The sequence below is a fragment of the Moschus berezovskii genome, chromosome 15, assembly GCF_049115385.1.
Source record: "Moschus berezovskii isolate FMDL1 chromosome 15, NW_MosBer_1.0, whole genome shotgun sequence".
NCBI lineage: Eukaryota > Metazoa > Chordata > Mammalia > Artiodactyla > Moschidae > Moschus > Moschus berezovskii.
In genome coordinates this window covers 81,514,650-81,534,539 of record NC_142474.1, presented here as the reverse complement: position 1 = coordinate 81,534,539, position 19,890 = coordinate 81,514,650, and the positions used below count along the sequence as shown (strand labels likewise).

The following is a 19,890-nucleotide window of genomic DNA, read 5'->3' as shown; positions in this document are numbered from 1 at the left end:
CAGAAAAGCAGTCATGTTCCTATTTGAATATTTAAAGAAGAATGAAGACTATTTTAAAAGTCAGAGTAAAGGTCTCTAGAGTCTCAGAACGCGCAATTAACATGATGGTGTCAGCAGTGTTTCCATGTCGTCTGTATGATGTGTCTACTGTCCCTTTTCCCTGACTGCCTTCCTCTTTATCTAAGAGGTAACCTAAGGCAGGCTTTGTTCCTGAAGACTTGGGGTTTCAAATCTTAGGTGTGGAAATCCAGCTTCCTGGCCCCTACCCGCAGATGTTTTGATGTAGATGGCCCTAACACCACTGTCTAAGAGGTCCACTCACTCTTAAGTTAGGCTGGGTCCAAAAGAAAGGCAATACAAGTCCTGGGACCAATTGGGATTTCAATTACTTCTTACAAGCACTGTTTTTTTTTTTTTTTAATCTATAATTGAATTCTAGGAAAATTTAAACATGTGGGTTTTTTGAAAGAAAAAAAAAAACAGCCTTTAGAGGGCTGTTCTAACGCAAAACTGTCTAAAATGTTCAAATCAAAAAGAACCCCTGATATAATTGAGTAAAAATTTTCATTTTGGGCTACAAAGATACTAAAACCCAGAGATCTAGTGAGCCTACCCCCTGCCCCAGTCCATCCTCAGTAAAATTAAGGCTCAAATCCAGTTCTCTGAATCCCAGAATCAAACTGAAATTTGTAGGTAAAATGTGTGGCAGTAGCTTTTTTGAGCAAGCCCTATTTCACCCTGAAAAACTACTTAGTCATAAACCTCCTGTAGTGAGAGTTGTGTCTCTTCACAGAGCCTAATTTAGAATCCTTCATGGTAAGGCTTTGTGGGAGTAAAAAGAGCCCTAAATTTGGAGTCCAAAGGCTTTCATTCAAGGCTCAGTTTTTCCACTTCCTCTGGGACCGTAAGCAAACCACATAACCATTCTGAGCCTGGCTTTCTTTCCACCTGAAAAACAGGTATAGTATCCATCTTTCTGGGCTTCCCCGGTGACTCAGAGGGTAAAGTGTCTGCCTACAATGCGGGAGATACATCTTTCTACCTGAGAGCCTGCTTTGAGGTGGTCTCACCGATGCAAAGGCACTATGGAAACTAAAGCATTATGCAAATCTAGGGGCTTCATATTTTTATTAAGATTTTACGAGAAACTAGTTTCATAAGGAACTAGCTTCCACATCCTACAAAGACCTAATTGCCTTCAGAGTGAGATCCATGTGTGTTTCATTCTTCTGTCCCCTCCTAATAAGTACAGAATAAATATTTGTGATATAGTGTAGAGCTTTTATCAACTTTAGCAGAGCGGAATATCCATGATAATTCTCCATGTGAGTGGTGATATGATAGGTCCTGTGGGCTTACCCTGTTTATGTGGATGCCTTCACAGGGCTTTTAAGCTAAACAATAAGGGGCAGTGTTGTGTGATGTTGCCACTGACTGGTGGTGGTAAAAGAAGTAACAAACTTTGCCAGGAGACTAAAACAACATGCTGTTTCATAAGACTACATTTTCATGCATTTCACTTATTTTGAGGTTCCTTGAACATGATATTTCTGTGTGAGAACAATAGAACATTTCCCATAATGTGGCCTCGTCTCAGGACTGATGATGGACTTTATTGTGCTTGGTCCACATTTGTCAGTGGTCTTTTATGGCATCCTTGTTCCACATGTGGAAAATGAGGTGGGGGCAACACACTAAAATGATTAACACATGGCATCGATTCCTCCATCTCTCGGTATTTCTGATTTGTTAGGTTGAACTTAAGAACTGCATCTTCAAATTGCTCTGGCATATTTATTACTTTTAGTTTAAGACAGTGAGTGATTGGGATAGAAGTAAAATGCTTGTTTTTAGATTCATTCAGAGGGTATACAAGACCTAAAGGAAGTCAGTGTCAGAGAATGTGAAAACTTTGCAGGGTTTCTCTAGAGACTCTCCGACCCAGAGTCCTTGTTTTACAGCCCTGAGATTTTCACTAATTTTCCTGATATCAGATAGGTTAGGGAAGTGAGCACCCAGATCTTTTGACCTGTAGTTATGTGGAATTTTATTCTGTAAAATATATGCATTATTCTGGATTATATTAAGCAGTTTCCTGCGAAACTGTCAACTAGTTGAGTACATCTGCTTTCAGGATGGAGTCTGAAGACCAAACTCTATTTTTAGAGCCTTAAACTACATTCCAAGCTTTGATGCCTCACACACACAAAGAATGCTCAGACAGAATATTCTTATTCACAAGTTGTGGCTCCTTGAAAGACAGCTCTTAAAAGCAATGGGGAGGGAACTTCTGGGAAAAGGACAGGGGTGGGTGTAGTGTCTCCTGACTCTACTCATTAACAGTGGGAATAAAAAAGCCCATAATAGAAACAAAGCAATAAAAAACAAAAATCAACCAAACACACTTCCTCAACTGTCCTCCTGGGCATTGGTCATTTAAGGTCTGCCACGTTCGTTCCAGTAAAAGAAGCAAAAAGTGACTGTTATCACCTCAGGTAAGAATCCTCTATGTAAGGGCACAAGGTGTGCTCAGCCAGTGTGGCGGCTCCTGCCGCAGCGCACCGCGTGCTGGTAGCACGGTGATGATGTAGGCTGGGCCTGCAGTTAAGCCATCGTGTGTTCTGCATAATATACATATTGTTCTGGGTCGTATTAAGGCAGTTTATGTGATGCTGTTGATAGATTGAAAAATATATTTTACCTAGGACTCAACAATTTGAAAAATAAGGCAGAATTAATAAGGGAAAATTGGTGGGAAAGTTATATCTGGCCTTTCAAATTTTCATGATGCTATAAAATTGAACGTGAGACACCCTTGCCCTGCCCTTGAGGAGGGAAAATGCCCTGCAAACAAGGTAGCCCTCCCACCGTCCGCTGAATTGCCCAGTGTCATTTGGGCAGCAGGACGTGGCAGGCCTGCCAGGCCCGCAGCCCATGCCAGACTGTGGTGCCACCGCCTCCACCATCTCTCCTGGAGAGGATGATGTGCATGCGGTTGTTATGTAAGATGAGCGTGCAGATGGTGTCAGGTCATATGACTTCTACGTTCTGTGTCCATCTTGGGAAGTACATTTTTATTTTCAGAGTTTTAAGGTTCACAACTTCAATGTCATTTTGATCATTTTATTTACACGTATCTCTTCAAAATGTTTGTAACAAACTTACAAGGTATAATCAAAAGCCCTTAGCACATCTCTGCAAAAAAAATGTATAACCAACTTACAAGCTATAATCAAAAACTACAAAACATAAAATTAAGAACTTTAAAATGTCTAATTTGCACTTTGCTCTCTTTCATTTCCCAAATCCTCATTAAAAAAAAAAAAAATCCTCTATTTGCTTAGCAAATATACAGAGCCCCCTCCATGGGCCTGGCTGTCTTTGGGTCCTGAGGGAAGAGCAGTGAACAGATGAAACTCCTTGCCCTGCTGAGACTTTGTCCCAAAGGAGGAGACAGGCAATGGCCGAGATCGAGGCGCAAAGTAGATGGCTAGGTAGATATGGTAAAATGAGAGTGGGGGTCGCTCAGTTGTGCCCACTCTCTGTGACCCCATGGGCTCTACAGTCCATGGGACTCTCCAGGCCAGCATACTGGAGTGCGCAGCCTCTCCCTTCTCCAGCCACTCTTCCCGACCCAGGAATCGAACCGGGGCCTCCTGAATTGCAGGTGGATTCTTTCCCAGCTGAGCTATTGGAGAAGTGTAGATATGGTAAGGATATAGGAAAATGAGCCAGAGATGATGTTGGTCATGAAATACCGGTGAGTGGCCAGTGTAACCCTCTTGAAAAGGCAGCTTTGAGTACAGATCTGGCAGAAGTGAGCAAGGGAGCCACTTGGGCACTGGGGGGAAGAGCTTTCTGGGTAGTGAGAACCGCACGTGCAGTGACCTTGAGGCAGAAACGTGCTGTGTGTGAGGAACAGCGAGGAGGCAAGTGGAGACAGAGAGGATGAGCCAAGGGCAGGGCAGGAGGACCTCAGCTCAGAGAACAAATGCAGCAACATATGGGGCATTGCTGCATTTTAGCCTCTATCTGTATGGACTGAATTCTGTCCCCACCAGATTCTGATCTGAAAGCTCTACCCCCCACTGCGATTATACATGGAGACAGAGAGGATGAGCCAGGGGCAGGGCAGGAGGGTCTCAGCTCAGAGAACAAATGCAGCAACATATGGGGCATTGCTGCATTTTAGCCTCTATCTGTATGGACTGAATTCTGTCCCCACCAGATTCTGATCTGAAAGCTCTACCCCCCACTGCGATTATACATGGAGACAGAGAGGATGAGCCAGGGGCAGGGCAGGAGGGTCTCAGCTCAGAGAACAAATGCAGCAACATATGGGGCATTGCTGCATTTTAGCCTCTATCTGTTATGGACTGAATTCCGTCCCCACCAGAGTCTGATCTGAAAGCTCTACCCCGCACTGTGATTATATATGGAGACAGAGAGGATGAGCCAAGGGCAGGGCAGGAGGGTCTCAGCTCAGAGAACAAATGCAGCAACATATGGGGCATTGCTGCATTTTAGCCTCTATCTGTTATGGACTGAATTCTGTCCCTACCAGAGTCTGATCTGAAAGCTCTACCCCCCACTGCGATTATATATGGAGACAGGGCCTTTAAAGAAGTGATTAAGCTCAAACAAAGTTTTAAGGATGGGGCCCTAATCCAACAGGATGTCTTCATAAGAAGCACAAATACCAGAGATTTGCACACACAGAGAACAGGCCAGGTGACGATGCTGAGAGAAGACAGCTCCTTGTGAGCCATGCAGAGAGGCCTCGGAGGAAACCTACCCTACTGACGCCTTCATCTTGGGCTTCCAGCCTCCAGAACTGTAGGAAAATCATTTTGTTAAAGAAGCCCTGGCAGACTAATATGCTGTCCTCACCCTCAGTTATCTGTCTGAAGAGAGCATTCTGCTACACAGTAAAACTGATCTTGAGCAAACTTTACTAGGTTAACTGACAATAATATTCATTTTTTGTCAGCCCCAAAGGAGCTAACTCATTCTGCAGGTCCCATCTTTGCCCTAAAACAGGTGAACCTAAAAGTTAGTCATCTGAAACTCAACTATCAAGTCAGTCCAGCCAGTCTTATTCTTGTTGACAGTTTAAAAGCAGCTTTTACAATTCTCCGATTTTTGTCTTTTTTAACATAGAAGAGTTGACCTTTGGCTGGTGTGAAATGAGAAAATGCTGTTCCTTCTATTTCCCTCCCTTTTCTGCCACCCAAAGCCATTCTCCCTCTATAATCTCTTTCTATATTTCTTTAACAAAACTGCCTTCTTAAATTCACAGAAATGATGAGGAGGAGCTATTTGGCTGCTTTTGGAGGTTTATTATTCTGAACCCTGAAAAGGAAGTAAAAGAATCTAGTATTTATCCTTCCTTTCTTATATGCACTTCGTTTTAGAATACCAAAAGTTGAGAAAGTTCTTTATAGAAGAATTCCAGCTCTTTCTGTATTTACAGTAACAGAATCAGGAAACCACCTGATAGTAACTCTCAAAATAACAGGGTCTAGGCAGTGATTGTTAGTGGCTACTCAAACAGGCTAAGCAGTGGACTCACTGCTGAAGCACATAGAAGTCAATGCTATGGCACCAGCTTCTGAGAAAAGAAAAGCTTGTTGCAAGGTCAGTGGGCAAGGGGCCAGAAAACATGGTTTAAATTTGTCCCCCCATCTGGGGTTTGGTCACACTTTTATTAGGGAGGGGAGGAGGTTGGTGTGCAGAAGCCCTGGTGGGGCAGGTTGTGATCAGAGGGCTCTGGGGCCTAGCCATTCATGGTAGGGTGTGGGAGGGGGGCTTCAGTCCCAGATCTTCCTGGACAGCAGACCCTCTGCTTCTCAGAGGGCTCTACAGATCACCAGGTTGGGTCCTTTGGATGGAGTCGGGAAGTGGGGACAACTTTGGTTTCAAGTTGTCTGAGGTCAAAAATCTCCCTCATGCTTCTGCTGCATGACTTGAGGTTTCATTCTGTTGTCCCTGGAAAATAACTCAGTATCTTGTTAGAAACAGGACATGGCCAGTTTGGGGCTGGTTCTGTGGTTGCAAAACCATTAGGCAAAGGTTGAAGGGAGAGCCATATGATGGAAGGATCAGGCTGCCACTGTCTGACCCCAGTGGACCAATAGTAGTAACTCCGCTGAGAGACAGCACACGGGCCATCTGAGCACAGGCCATAGGCAAAACACAGCCCCACTGGTGGAAAACTACGACCAGAAATGCCCTTCGAAAGAAGATAGCTGTGACTTGACTCTGGTGAGGAAATGCAGGGGTTGCCCCGGTCTTCAAGAGTAGCGAGAAATCAAGATGCTTGTGTGTAATGTCTCTATTTTAAAATATTTTCTATTAAGTTTTGAGAAGTTGGAAATACCACGTGGCTCACACCAGACAAACCTGTCAGCTCTCCTTCCTGCAGGCTCAAGACGTCATTTGTGCCCCACTGCCATCTGTTCCACTTGCCTTGCGGTGCTGTGGCCTCTGCAAAGTCTGCCCCACCTCCGTGATCCACACCCGTCCTCTCGCTTGACCTCCTGCAGTGTTTGTGGCAGGTTATCTGTGATACCGTGATTTATTGTAAAAAGTACATATTTGTTCTTCCTCCATGGTTCCTGACTTGGAACTTCTAAGTGAAAAAAGCGACAGGAGTACCTTTTGATATATATAATATTTGATCCTTAGTCTTCAGTCTCGCTTCAGAGACATAAAGTGAAATGAGTATCTTGTTGTTCATAGCAAGACCCTTTCAACCACACCTGAGTTTATTTTAATGAGGTGACTTTTGGAAAACCCCAGGATAACCTAAGGCTGGGGTCTAGTTACCAGGGGAACCAACCATATGGGTAGAGAATTGGAAATTTCAGCCCCACCCCCTGACCTAAGGGGAGGGGAGAGGGGCTGGAGATTAACTTCAGTCACCAGTGACCAATAATTCAATTAATCATACCTATGTAATGATGCCTCCATAAAAATCCCAGAATTACAAGGTTCTGAGGGCTTCTGAGAATATTAATGTGGAGATTTGGGGAGACTGGTGCCTTCAGAGAAGGCATGGGACTCCAAGCCTCTGCCTACCTTCCTTACCTATGCATCTCTTTTATCTGGCTGTTTCTGAATTATATCCTTTTGTAATAATGTAAACGATTTTCCTGAATTTTGTCAGCTGCTCTAGCAAATTAATCAAACCCGAGGATAGGGCAGTGGGAATCTCCTACTTATAGCTGATTTGTAGTTGGGGGCCAGAAGTGCAGGTGACAACCTGGACCTGCGATTGGCATCTGGCCTTGCGGGGAGGCAGTCTTGTGTGACTTAGTCCTTATCCCTTGGGGACTAACTGTCTCCTGGTCGATAGTGTCAAGATTGAGTTTAAAAATGTAGGACAGTGTCCACAGTTTGCATGTGTGCTAAGTCGCTTCAGGTGTGTCCAACTCTTTGCGACTCTATGGACTGTTGCCCACCAGGCTCCAGCAAGAATACTGGAGCCATGCCTTCCTCCAGGGGATCTTCCCAGCCCAGGAACTGAACCCGTGTCTTTTACATCTCCTGCATTGGCAGACAGATTCTTTACCACTCTCGCCACCTGAAAGTGAAAGTCACTCAGTCGTGTCTGACTCTTTGCGACCCCATGGACTATACAGTCCATGGAATTCTCCAGGCCATACTACTGGAGTAGGTAGCCTTTCCCTTCTCCAGGGGATCTTCCCGACCCAGGAATTGAACTGGGGTCTCCTGCAGGCATATTCTTTACCAACTGAGCTATCAGGGAAGCCGCCCGTCACCTGGGAAGCCCCCAAAATCCTCAGACTTGATTTAATTGCTTGCTGGTGTTGGAAAACGCACATTGGAGTATTGTAAACTGTTGGTGTATGATCATGTGCCTTTGTTAATGGTTTTCTGATCATTTCATATGGCCTTACTTGTCTTCCCAACAACACAACATGTTCTTAAAAGGAAAATTTCCAGGATTCTATCACTTTGGTTTCCTCTGTAGCACCCAAGCGTGTTGAGCTGATTGATTTTGAGCCTCAGAAGATTAGTGATACAGCAGACTGGTGTATAACAAAGCCCTTAGTAGTTAGTAGATACTCAGCAACGTTTGTTGTGTCAGTGACAGCAAAACAGCAGCATCAGAATATTGGCCAAACAGCATCCATTTCCTTTAATGTTACCTTTTAGCATGCAGCTTATTTTTCATTAAAATATCTCATCCTATTTTTAAAGAGTATCAAACAGTTCAAATAGAATTTCCTAATTCTGGGACATCAAACAATCTGTCAGATTTCCCTGCTGACGTTTTGTGTCCGACAGTGCTGTGTGTGTCTGAGCAGTGAGAATCTAGCGGGCACTGGCTTGTGCTCTCGTTGCACCAGTGTCTCGTACAGTCCTTGTCAACCCGATGACAAATGTTGCCATCCCTACTTTAGAGGTGGGGGCCCAAGAAGGTAAGGAACCAGCAGAAGTTGCACAGCACATAAATGCTGAAGCCTGGGTGGAATCATTGTTGGTTAAGATAGCTCCAGCTGCTGTAACAAGAAACCCCAGAATATATATGTATAATTGTTTAAACACAACGAGAAGCGTGTTTCTCATTCACATAAAATACAGTATGGAGTTTCCGATCTGCAGAGGGCTCTCTTCCAAACTATAATTCAGGGTCCCAGGTTCTTTACCTCACATAGGCCTCAGGTCATCAGAGAAAGCACAAGGAGAATGGTTTATAAGATTAATGAAACCTGATTGATTTATAAGCCTGATTGCAATCATGAAGCCACACATGAAGTAACTGCAAAAGAAGGCTGGGAAATGTAGTCCAGCATTGTGTCCAGGCAGAAGAGTGGCCAGAATTCAAGGTGGTCTGGATTCTTATTGATTGATGAAAAAAACTTGTTTTTGTTTTCTTAAAAAAACAGAAACCAAACTCTCAGAATTATGAAGCCAATGAATAAAACATTTCCAAGAGCTTTATTTTTTTTGAGCTATTAATATGTCTGTCTATGTTTTATTTTCCTGACCCCACCAAAGGAGGATAATAACTTGTCTAAGAGAATCTTCCTCCCTTGACTGTTGTGGCAGATCTCAAGCAACTCTCTGGCAAGTGGAAAGATGGATTAAAATATAACCACTAAATAAAGGCTTTGAGACTTTCAAAATTAAATTGTGTGCTTGTAGTTTTCCTGGAAACCACAAAAAAGCAGTCACTAAGGTGGTCTTAAAAGATTTAAAGACATGAGTATGAATGACAGGAAGTCTCGGCTACTACTTAGATTGTGATTAGGACATCAAACAATTATATAATTTCTGTATTATATTTTTCTTTTTCTCATTTTGAAGTCTTCAGGCTAAATATGTTATTATACAATGCTTTTGGCTTTAATAGAAAAAAATGCAAACCTAAGATTATTGGCTTTGAATAGACAGTTTAATTTATAAAGTGATAGTAGTTCTAGGAGTGTTTACCTCAAGGATCTGTCTTTCCATTCAGGGAATTATTAAGAAAGCAGAGAATTCTAACTCCAAGGTCGTTGGGTTCCATTGGTGTGGAGACATTATCATCTTTAGAATCTAAGGTTCTATCTCCATTCTAACACCATAATCACTTGCAAAGTGGGGAAATGGAACCAGTCCATGCTTCTTAAAAATATTTTTAAAAACAATCTTCACTGTAACAAATTAGTGTGATTGACTTTTTAACCAAACTGACTGGTCACATGAGTGAAAATGCTTGAGATTCTTTGTACATGAACACAGCCCCGAAGGGTATGTTCTAGCCACTTCTCCCCTCAGTGAACATTTCTAGAATATGCTTGTGTCAGACACTCTGACAAGTGCAGGGAACGCAGAGGAGTGTGTGCAAGACGAACTCTTGCCTTCACTGGGCTTTCAGTTACAGAGACTCAAAAATTCAAAACACACCAAAACCTGAACAGTTGCATTGAAAACCGTGAACTGCTCAGCTGGGAGTTGTAGGAGCTAGAAGAAGAGCTGCTAGATCGAGAGGAGGGTCGAATAAAGGCCCTCTTTCCTGGAGAAAGAACTGAAGTGGTGATGAGACATGGAATTCTTGTTTAGAGCGGTATGTGAGTGGGGCGTTCCCTGGGAACGGAGGGAGAAGACCCAAAACGCCGCTGCTTCGGCATCTGCTGTGTTCACGTGTTGTTTCTCGTAGTCCTGAATTCCAGTAAAAGTACTTTGCTGCTTTGGTTTTAAAGGTGCCGTGTTAAGTTCTCACACTTGTAGGACCCTCTCGAGTCTGCACAGTCCCTGTACTCTCAGTGTGCAACACTTCACTGCACTTTAAAATGCTGAAGTGCAAGTTCACTGTAGACAGCGGTCTATTTTTAGGCTCAAAGAATTCAAGCCCACTTCTCCAGAAGAGCTTTTAGAGATAAACACTCATATAAATATTCTCTTAAACAGCCCCCACTGTTTAAAATATGATTTGATGCTCCGTTGAAATCGCCACAGAAAGCATCTAATACATCTTGGCTCAAACTTTTCCAGGCCAAGGTCATATTTTCTGATGAGTTTGAAGATCATGTTGATGGATGAAGCTGGTGAAGTGTTGACATATATTTGGACGATTAATTATTTTATTCCTCTCAACACCAAAATCATGCCCAGTGTGTTTTGTAATTGACTCAGTGATAATTTTGGGAAGAGATAATCCTGAGAAGTTAATCTTAACAACTTGTTTGTCTGAGTGAGCATTTCTCTATTTAGGTAAACAGCTCAATTTATACAAGTCTCGATGTATTTTTGAAGTATTTTGCCCATGTACCATTAATAAATATCTCAAGACCATTGTCATCTTTTCAAATTCTTTTTTCTCTTCCTTCCTAACTCTCCTTGATGCTTTGTGGTTTAGTTTACTCAGTTTATTTAGATGTTTTTCTGTCATAAACTCTGTGGGGCTAGGAGTGTTAGGAGTGAGTTTGGATTGGCCATTTGTGTTTTTGTAGATTTCAAGGGATTGTTATCAAGTCCCCTGGCCTCCTGGTTTCTTCCTTCTAATTCTGGGTCTTTTTCATGCTCAAAAGAAAATCAATTGCTTTAAGACAGAAAGCCCCCTGGTCAAGTTATAGGCTGTCTGCTTGGACATACGGTCACTTTTTGATCTTTTAAAAATTAATTTATTTTCTGTTGCCTCTGGTGCCTGAACTGCCAGGAAGTCTCATTGGGTTCTCTCTGTATCTCCAGGAAACATGAGGATAAATTTTCCTCTGGACTTCTCTTTTAGAGACAGATATCTTAAGTAATGTGATTGGAAATTTTCAACCTATTTGTGAACAGAACCTGGTGTTAATGTTTCTCCTTTGGGGTCTGCACCGTGGGTTCATTCCAGCTAACCCCTTCTTTTAATGCCATCTTATAGAATGCAGTTATAGACCAGGAGAAAATTGTCATTTCTGTTTTCTTTGGTTAAAATTATGCTAAAACATATATAACATCCATAGGGTTGCAAAGAATTGGACATGACTGAAGCACGCATGCACACATGCATACACAATGTAGAATTCACCATTGTAACCATTTCAGGTGTACTGTGCAGTGGCACTTCGTACATTTACCTTGTGCAACCATCGCCCCCCTCCATCTCCAGAACTTTTCACCTTCTCAAACTGAAACTCTGTGCCCATTAATAATGACTCCCTAACTCTGCCTCCCTCCAGCCCCTGGCAAGCACCATCCTGCTGCCTGTCTCTGAATTTTGACTTCTAGGTGCCTCATACAAGCGGAGTCGTGCAATACTTGTCCTTTTGTGTCTGGCATATTTCACTGAGCTTAGTGTCTTCAGAGCTGACCCGTGTTGAGCTATGCATCAGAATGTCAGTTCTTTTCAAAGCTGACTGTTCCACTGTATGTGCAGACCATGTTTTGCTCATTGATATCTTGATGTACATTGGGCTGCTTGCTTCTGCGTTTTGGCTGTTGTGAATAATGCTGCTATGAGCCTTGTGTACAAATATCTGAGTCCCTGCTTTTACTTGTTTGGGGTATATACTGTGATGTGGAATTGTTAGATCATATGATAATTGTATGTTTAATTTATTGAGGAACCACTGTATAGTGTTCCACCTTCTTGATCCCTGTTGTAATCATGTGACCATTTACTGGCTGAAGAGGGTGAGATGAGGGATGAAGGGGCCTAAGGGGTTTCTACTCTCTCAGGGATTGTCTTTGGTTGTAATGTTCTTTTTAATTGATGAATGATGCCTGAGGAAAAAATTCTTTGGCTTCATGGTAATGAATTCCTAAAAGAATAAAAGGCCCCACAACACGAAGCCCTGGGAATTGTGGATTTGAGCCTTAGGCGGCTGGATGTGATGAGGACTGCTGGGTAGCAGACTCAAATGACACGTTGTCTTCAAACTCCTCCCTTGAGGTTAATGAGACATCACAAGAAACAACGATCCACGAGTGTGCCTTACTGTGGACTTCCTGGTCCAATACATCTGTACTTCTTACATACCCCCAGGTGCGACCCTCAGATGCAAGCAATAATGAGGCCAGACTCTGGGACATGGTGCCAGAGGCATGGGTCTGGCAGGTGAGCTCAGTGATACCCCCTCCCAGGAGATGCCACAGGGCCTGCCGTGCCCAGATGATCACCCCAGAGCTAACAGACCTGTGTCCCGCAGGTTACGGGTGGCTTCCTGCCTTACACACAGAAACACTAGGTACCCAGAGAACATTTTCTATTTTCCAGAACTTTCCAAGTTGCTGACTATGTCAGTTGCTGTCATAGGACTTGTGCAATGATACCTAAGAATTAAAATCAGTTAGCCTCTGTGTTGTTCCAGCTAATGCACGTGCTTGCGTCATCTTTGGTTGCACAAGAGGATGTCTCCCCTATCCCAGGCTTGACCACCTCCCCAGCTGCATCCAGCGACTGTACTCTGGGACTTGAGCTCCCCTCTGTTCAGTCCTTAGGAAAGGCTTGTGTAGAGAAGTAGAATCAGAGAGGATTATCTGAAGGATATACAATTCCTCTGTTCTTCTTAGAAACTCCGACATTTATCTATCCCTGGATTAAGAGAGATCATAAAAAAAAAAAAAAAAGGAATTCCTGGCTGACCCCTCATGGAAGAAATTTGCCTGCTGACCTCCTTTCATGATGCTGTAATACACAGCCTTACAAAGTCCCTTGTTCTCCAACTGCTGTCTTCACCCGTCCGCTGTATGCAGTCGCTGCGGGTAAAACCCTGCAAGAGGAGTGGCTCCCTGGACTCCATACCAGGAAGTTTTCTCCTTTGAGCGGTTGGTCTGTGTAATCCCATTCTACCACATGGACCCCTGTCTGCTCGTTGCCCCCAGGAACCTCGGAGATCAGGCAGCCCTCTCCCTCCAGTGCGGGGGCAGAGCTCAGGCTGGATTTTGTGTGAACTCATGCCTGTCTTTAACTTATTTTGTAAGTTCTCTTTTTCTTTTTTTCATTCCCTCACTTAGGTGAGGTTGTTGAGTGGTCTGATTTTTGTAAGCTGCTTCACTCTTTTAAGGAGTAAACTGAGGGAATAAACATGAATCAGGTGTTCTCAGTTTTGAATGTTTAGAGGACAAAATGTATATCAATTGTCAGTTTCGGGCAACTGGAATATGCTCAGTATAGTTGGCCTGAAAACCGTTCTTGTTCTGAGTATGACTAAACCCTAAGCTCCGTGCTATCCGATCTCGGGATCTTCCCCTCCCAGTGCTGTTCTTGGCACGTAGCAGGCACTCCGTTAACATCCCCTGAGATTTGAACAAACAGGATCTGCCTGCCCCTGAGTTACCCACCAGCACAGCCTGGAGATTCTCAGAAGCAAAGAGAAGCCGAGATTCTCTGGTGTTTTCTCCCGCGTCGTCGCACATGGAGGGGAGGGAACACAGCTGCGCCTCTAACGGTCTTCGTCTCCTCCTCCGCAGACTCATATTTCCAGACTGCCCCCCGGCGCGGTGGCCGGCCAGTCCGTGGCGATTGAAGGAGGGGTCTGCCGCCTGGAGAGCCCGGGGAGCTGAGCCTTCCAGCGGAACCCGGGGCGTCAAGGGCGCCCCCGAACCCGAGCTCCACGGGTTCCAACGGAAGCTGGATGTTTGACCCTCCTTGTTTCATAACTTCTGTCGCAGCCTCGTGCGCCCCTCGCGCGTCCCTCGCGACACTGCTGCTGCTGTAGTTAGCGCTTGGCGACGCGCGGGTCTTGGGCGGGCGAGCGGGATGCTATGTGTGTGCGTGCGTGTGCTCGCTTCTTCATGAATTAGAAACCCCTCCTTATTATGTAACCTCAGACCAGGAATGATTAAATCATCTTCCCAAAATGTGTGCTTTAACTGTTTACAGGTAAAACCTAAAGTTGCAGGAAGTGGTTGATTTCACAGAGCGGTCCGGGCTGTGTTGATGTAACATGTAATGTGTCTGAAACTGCAGAGTAGATCTACTTGTTGCAATGACTGACAGTGGCAGTGCCCCTGATAACAGTGCTAGTAACAAAGTATTTTTATTTGTTAGCCAGTTTAAGTGGATCCTGTGGTGACTTAAACTGTTGTTCTCATCCCTCATATGGGGCATTTTTCTTTAACAAAGAATGGTTTCAGTGAAACAATCTAGCAGAGAATTAAGGTCAGAACCTTTTTAAATAATAGTCTTATTGATAAAGTTTGTACTTCCTTCCTCAAGCTTTTCTAAGCTCAAATCCTGCATCGTTTGGAGCTGTGTGTACTGTATTATGAAAGAATGTGTAAAGAGAACATACGGGAATGCAGTCCTTAATCTGTGTATAATGGAATGTTATTTACAATGTAACACTGTAAATAAGAAAGCAAAATTTATGGGAAAATTCAATATTATCTTTGTTTCTTGTTTAAATATATTTTTAAGATAAAAGGCACAAAAATAAAAGAAGCATATTACTGGATATAGTGTGTGATTCTCCTCTGACTAATAAATTATCTTTTGAATCCTAGAGTGAAGAGTTGTTTTTTATTTTGTTTGTAAAAAGTTTTTTCCAGAAATCATACCTGTATGCCTCTAACTGTGCTTCTAATTGTTCAAAATCCAGTTATCTCTATGTTATTAGACTGGATACCAGCAAGATGAAAGATGAACTTAGTGCATGATTGTGTGGTCAATGTAAAAGTCCCTAAAATTTCCATTGTAATTTGATTTTAAAAAAATAACGAAGGAAAGGAATAGGAATACTTTGCTTTGAGAAATGGTAGTGGCAGCTGAAAAGTCAATGGTTTCAGTTGATAAATTGCTTCTAAATGTTATATTTAGTGATTCTGGAGCCACATAAGACAACCAAGACTTTCCTTTTGATTTTACATGTAAAAGGTAACTATCAAGAAGATACTAAAGATAGACTTGCTCCTGGGGAGGAAGTTCCCACCATATAATCATGGCTCTGGGCGGTAACTGATAAAGCCCCAGATGAAATTATACACTTGACATCGATGTATGGCCAAATTATAAAGGAAAGACAACCAAAATGGAGTGGGTGTAAATATGAATGATTAGGGAGTTGCTGGCTTACGTCCCTCATACAAGCAATTACATTTGTCTCATTGTGTTCTTGTAGACAGGTTGGTGCCGTGGTATCTGTTTCTCATTCTTAATGAGGCCGAGAACTTCGTAAGAGATCGGCCGGCTGGTAGGGAGCCTTTGCCTTCAAAAGCTTTCAAAGACCTGTTACCTGTTGGCAGGGTGTTTTTCAGGAACTGGATTGGATCACATAAAACTATCAGGACACTTTGGAATCTGAAAATCATCTGACCTATTTCACCAGGAATGCCATTTCTTTCATCTCCTTTTGACTTTATCCCATTCACATTTGAAAGTTTGGGCTTGTTAAACACCATTTTTATGAAGAGTTTTAAAACTGGTCAGTATAAAAGGGCACAGCCCCTCCAAAAACAGTTCATTAAGACTTTTTCAAAAAAAATAAAATAAAATAAAATGTACAGTCCAGAGATTCTTTAATATATTCACAAAGTTGTAGAGCCATCACCACTAATCGCAGACTGTTTTCATCACCCCAAGAAGAAAGCGACTCCCCATTTCTCCCTCTGTCTTCCCCTCCCTTAGCCCTTGGAAGCCACTGATCTGCTATCTGTCTGTATGGATTTGCATATTCTGGTCGTTTCATATAAATGGAATCATACAATATGTGTCTGACTTGTTTCACTTAGCATGATGTTATCAAGTTCACCTGTGTTTTAGCATGTGTCAAGACTTCCTTTTTATGACCAAATAATATTCTATTGCAGATTTTGAGGAGATGAGGAAGGCTGGTATCTTTCAGAGTACAAAGTGATTTGGAATACAAAGAATTTCTTTGGGTTGAGTTCCATGGAAGTTTGTTACTTTCCTGTGTTCCTGAACTATGAAACTATGACTATCTGGGGTGAGAAATAGTCTCTCAATAAATAAACAATTAACAAATACTGTGGACATTAAAAAAAAAAAATTTAAAAAAAAAAGACTTTTTCTAGTTGTTGTTTTTTAATATAAGGACTATTGTGAAACCAAGAGCGGGGGAAATGATACAAAGGATCATGGAGGCAAAAAGTAGTGGGGGTAGTATAAGTGCTTTAATTATAAGATCAGATATTGAAGAAAAGATAGTGGAACGAGAAGATTCTGACAGATATAAGATCAACATCATTTCACTCAAAAGCAGGAAAGGTAGAAATAAACAAGAATATAACCTCATTCCCAAGTTTGGCCTCTGTCACCAAGACTCTGAAGCTGTGTTTGAAGGTGCCCACTTTTAATGTGGATGATCCTAACTACAGGCCTGTTTTCTATTTCTTTTTAAGGCATGGGCATTTGATATCTGGTTCTCTTGGATATAGCCATCCCTGTGATCCTGCTCTGAGCTTAGAAACGGGGATTTCTTCTGCCCTTGGCAAGAAGGCGGAGGGTGTGCACTGTTTCCCGAGGAACCCTTGTGTGGACCTACCGGCGTGGAAGTCTTGTCTGGACTCTGTCCTCACTTGCCACCTCTGCCAGCTCTCTCTGCTTCCTGTGTGTCTGCCTGTGGTGGGTACTTTCTCATTGTCTAACTCCCTCTTATAAATGTGCACTGAACTCAGGTACCAATGTCTACTAGAACTGTGTGTGAATTTACTTAAACAAGTCATCAGTACTAGTCTGAGACGCTCGTCTGTGAGCAGAATGGATGTGTGTTAGTTTATCGACGTGGGGGCATCTCTTGGTTGCCCAGACCCCTTCTGTCATCTTGCCTCATGTTCGGGAGTGGTGATGTTCACGCCAGGTGCCTGAGATGAGCAAGGTTACTCTGTTGTAACGGATGGAGGGTGTGAGAGAGGGAGCGGGGAGTGAAGAAAGGAAGAGAAGTGCTAGAGTTGTTAATTATTGTGACATTTAAAAAATCTGATCATTGTTACAAAAGCGATCTATGCTTATTAGAATAAAAATAAAGAAAAGCAAGAAAAAAACTAATTCATAGCCCCATTTTCCTGGAGACAATGGTTTATAACACTTTAGCTTGTATCCTTTAGTTTCCATTCTTAAAGACTCTTCTTATGCACAAATTTTTGCACTTTTAACACAAAAGTCACCTGACTTTTTATATTTATATATATAATTCAATATATATATATTATATATAATTCAATATATATATTATATATATAATATATAATTCAATATATATATTATATATAATTCAATTATATATTATATATATAATTCAATATATATATTATATATATAATTCAATATATATATTATATATATAATTCAATATATATTTATATTGAACCCCTAAGTGGGGTTATATAGCCTTCAGTTTTCACTTAATAATATTATGGAAAGCTGTCCAAACCTGTAGAGTTACATATACCTCATTACCCACTTCCCCCACACAAGGCTGATTTGGCTAATTCACATAGATATATGAATACATATATTTTATATGAAAACTGTTATAAACCCTTCAGAGTACTGACCTATATTTTCAGCACCCATTCTTGGAGACCATTATATATAAAGATATAATCTGAAAAAGTATTATAAAGTATTAACTAAAAAGGTATTATTTTCCATTATAGATTATTATAAAATATTGAGTATATTTCCTATGCTGTATGTAGGTCCCTGTTGGTTATCTGTTTTTTATATAGTATATCAGTTAATTCCAAGCTCCTAATGTATCCCTCCTCTTCCTTTTCCCTTTAGTATATGGCTAAATTCTTAAACAATGCCTCCTAACATTAAAAAATATATATTTCTTGAGTCAAACCTATCAACTTTCCTCTGACATGAGCCCTGTAATTGCTCAACTGTGAGCCCCTCTGTGCCCAGTCGTTTTGCCCGTAGGGCTGCAGTGGTGGGTTGTGTTGCGGGGTGTGGATCTCCAGAGGAACGGTAGATGGAAGTGTCCGTCCCCTCCACCCCAGGAGCTGGTCCAAGAAAAGGATGAACCCAGAAGATGAGCTTCTGTGTGGATGATGCCTTCGTTGGCCTTTAGCTGTCTTCTTTTTTTTTTTAATTTTTTTTATTGGAGGCTAATTACATTACAATATTATATCGGTTGGTTTTGCAATACATTGACATGAATCTGCCCCAGGTGTACATGCATTCCCCGTCTTGAACCCCCCTCCCACCTCTCTCCCCATCCCATCCCTCTGGTTCATCCCAGTGCACCAGCCCCGAGCATCCTGTATCATGCGTCGAGCCTGGACTGATGATTAGCTTCACATATGATAATATACACGTTTCAATGCCATTCTCCCAAATCATCCCACCCTCACCTTCTCCCACAGAGTCCCAAAGACTGTTCTATACACCTGTGTCTCTTTTGCTTCTCGTATGCAGCACTGTTTATAATACAGGACATGGAAGCAACCTAGATGTCCATCTGCAGATGAATGGATAAGAAAGCTTTGGTACATATACACAATGGAGTATTATTCAGCCATTAAAAAGAATACATTTGAATCAGTTCTAATGAGGTGGATGAAACTGGAGCCTATTATATAGAGTGAAGTAAGCCAGAAAGAAAAACACCAGTACAGTATACTAACGCATATATATGGAATTTAGCTGTCTTCTAAATTCCCCCCACAGCCGGTTGAGCTGGGGAAGGAGGTGTGAGCAGGCTCACCTCCTGGGCTGCAGGTGGAGTGAGTGAGCGGTGGTGGGCAACACAAAGTAGTCTTTTCGTATTAATATTTATTCTGGGGTGTTAGAATTCTTAAGCAGTACACCACCTCTCCCCGACACTTAGTTTGGGGGAACTGCACAGGGTACCCTACCAGATGGCTGCCAGGAGAGCCCCACAGGCTAAGCGAGTCGCCCAGGCCGCCTTTCTCTCCCCGCCCGCCGCTGGCTCCAAGGTGGGCGGCCGCAGGAAGGGTTAACAGGGAGCTGGCAGGGCCTTTGCTCTGAGGCTGCACCCTCAGCTTCCAGAAGCCCGCCCGCCAAGCCCGGGACGGTTCTTCCCGACCAGCTGCGGAAGCTGGAGGGAGAGCGAGCACGGTGGGTGTGTCTTTAGGTTCTGGCGTCCCCGGAGCCCTGAAACCACAGTGGCAACGCCGGGAAACCTGGCAAGGGTTTCTCTGCCTGAAACTGCTGTGGGGGCTTTGCTGATTGTCAACAGAGCTTCAGAAGCCGCCAAGAAAAAAAATCTCAACAGTTTCCTTACCATCTGCTTCACTATTATGCTGAAGATACAAAGGGTTGCTCCTAAAACGGCCATTCCTGGGCTTGGGAAATCCAGCAGTGCTTAAGAGATAGAAGATCTCGTTCTTCTATTATAAGGGAAATGAATGTTTCCTTTTCATTTAGAAGCAATAACATTTGAATCTTTCTACCCAAGATTTCCCCCGAAGTCCGTTAACTAGCTGCCACTCCATGTGGTTAATGCTCCCACCATTCTTCTGGAT

The 19,890-nt window shown here is 42.7% G+C and overlaps 1 protein-coding gene across 2 annotated transcripts in view; it reads left to right on the top strand.

Moving 5' to 3' along the window:
- TASP1 (taspase 1) overlaps positions 1-17,408 on the top strand; it is a 257,475-nt gene extending 240,067 nt beyond the window's left edge. Inside the window, exon 14 of one of the 2 annotated variants that reach the window (XM_055426597.2) lies at positions 16,798-17,408. In XM_055426597.2, the coding sequence (XP_055282572.2) occupies positions 16,798-16,833 (36 nt within the window). In that variant the 3' untranslated portion in view covers positions 16,834-17,408. Of the gene's footprint in view, positions 1-13,908; positions 15,936-16,797 lie in introns of those variants that run through there. The other variant, XM_055426587.2, reaches the window with a different exon arrangement.
- Positions 17,409-19,890: the final 2,482 nt, after the last annotated feature.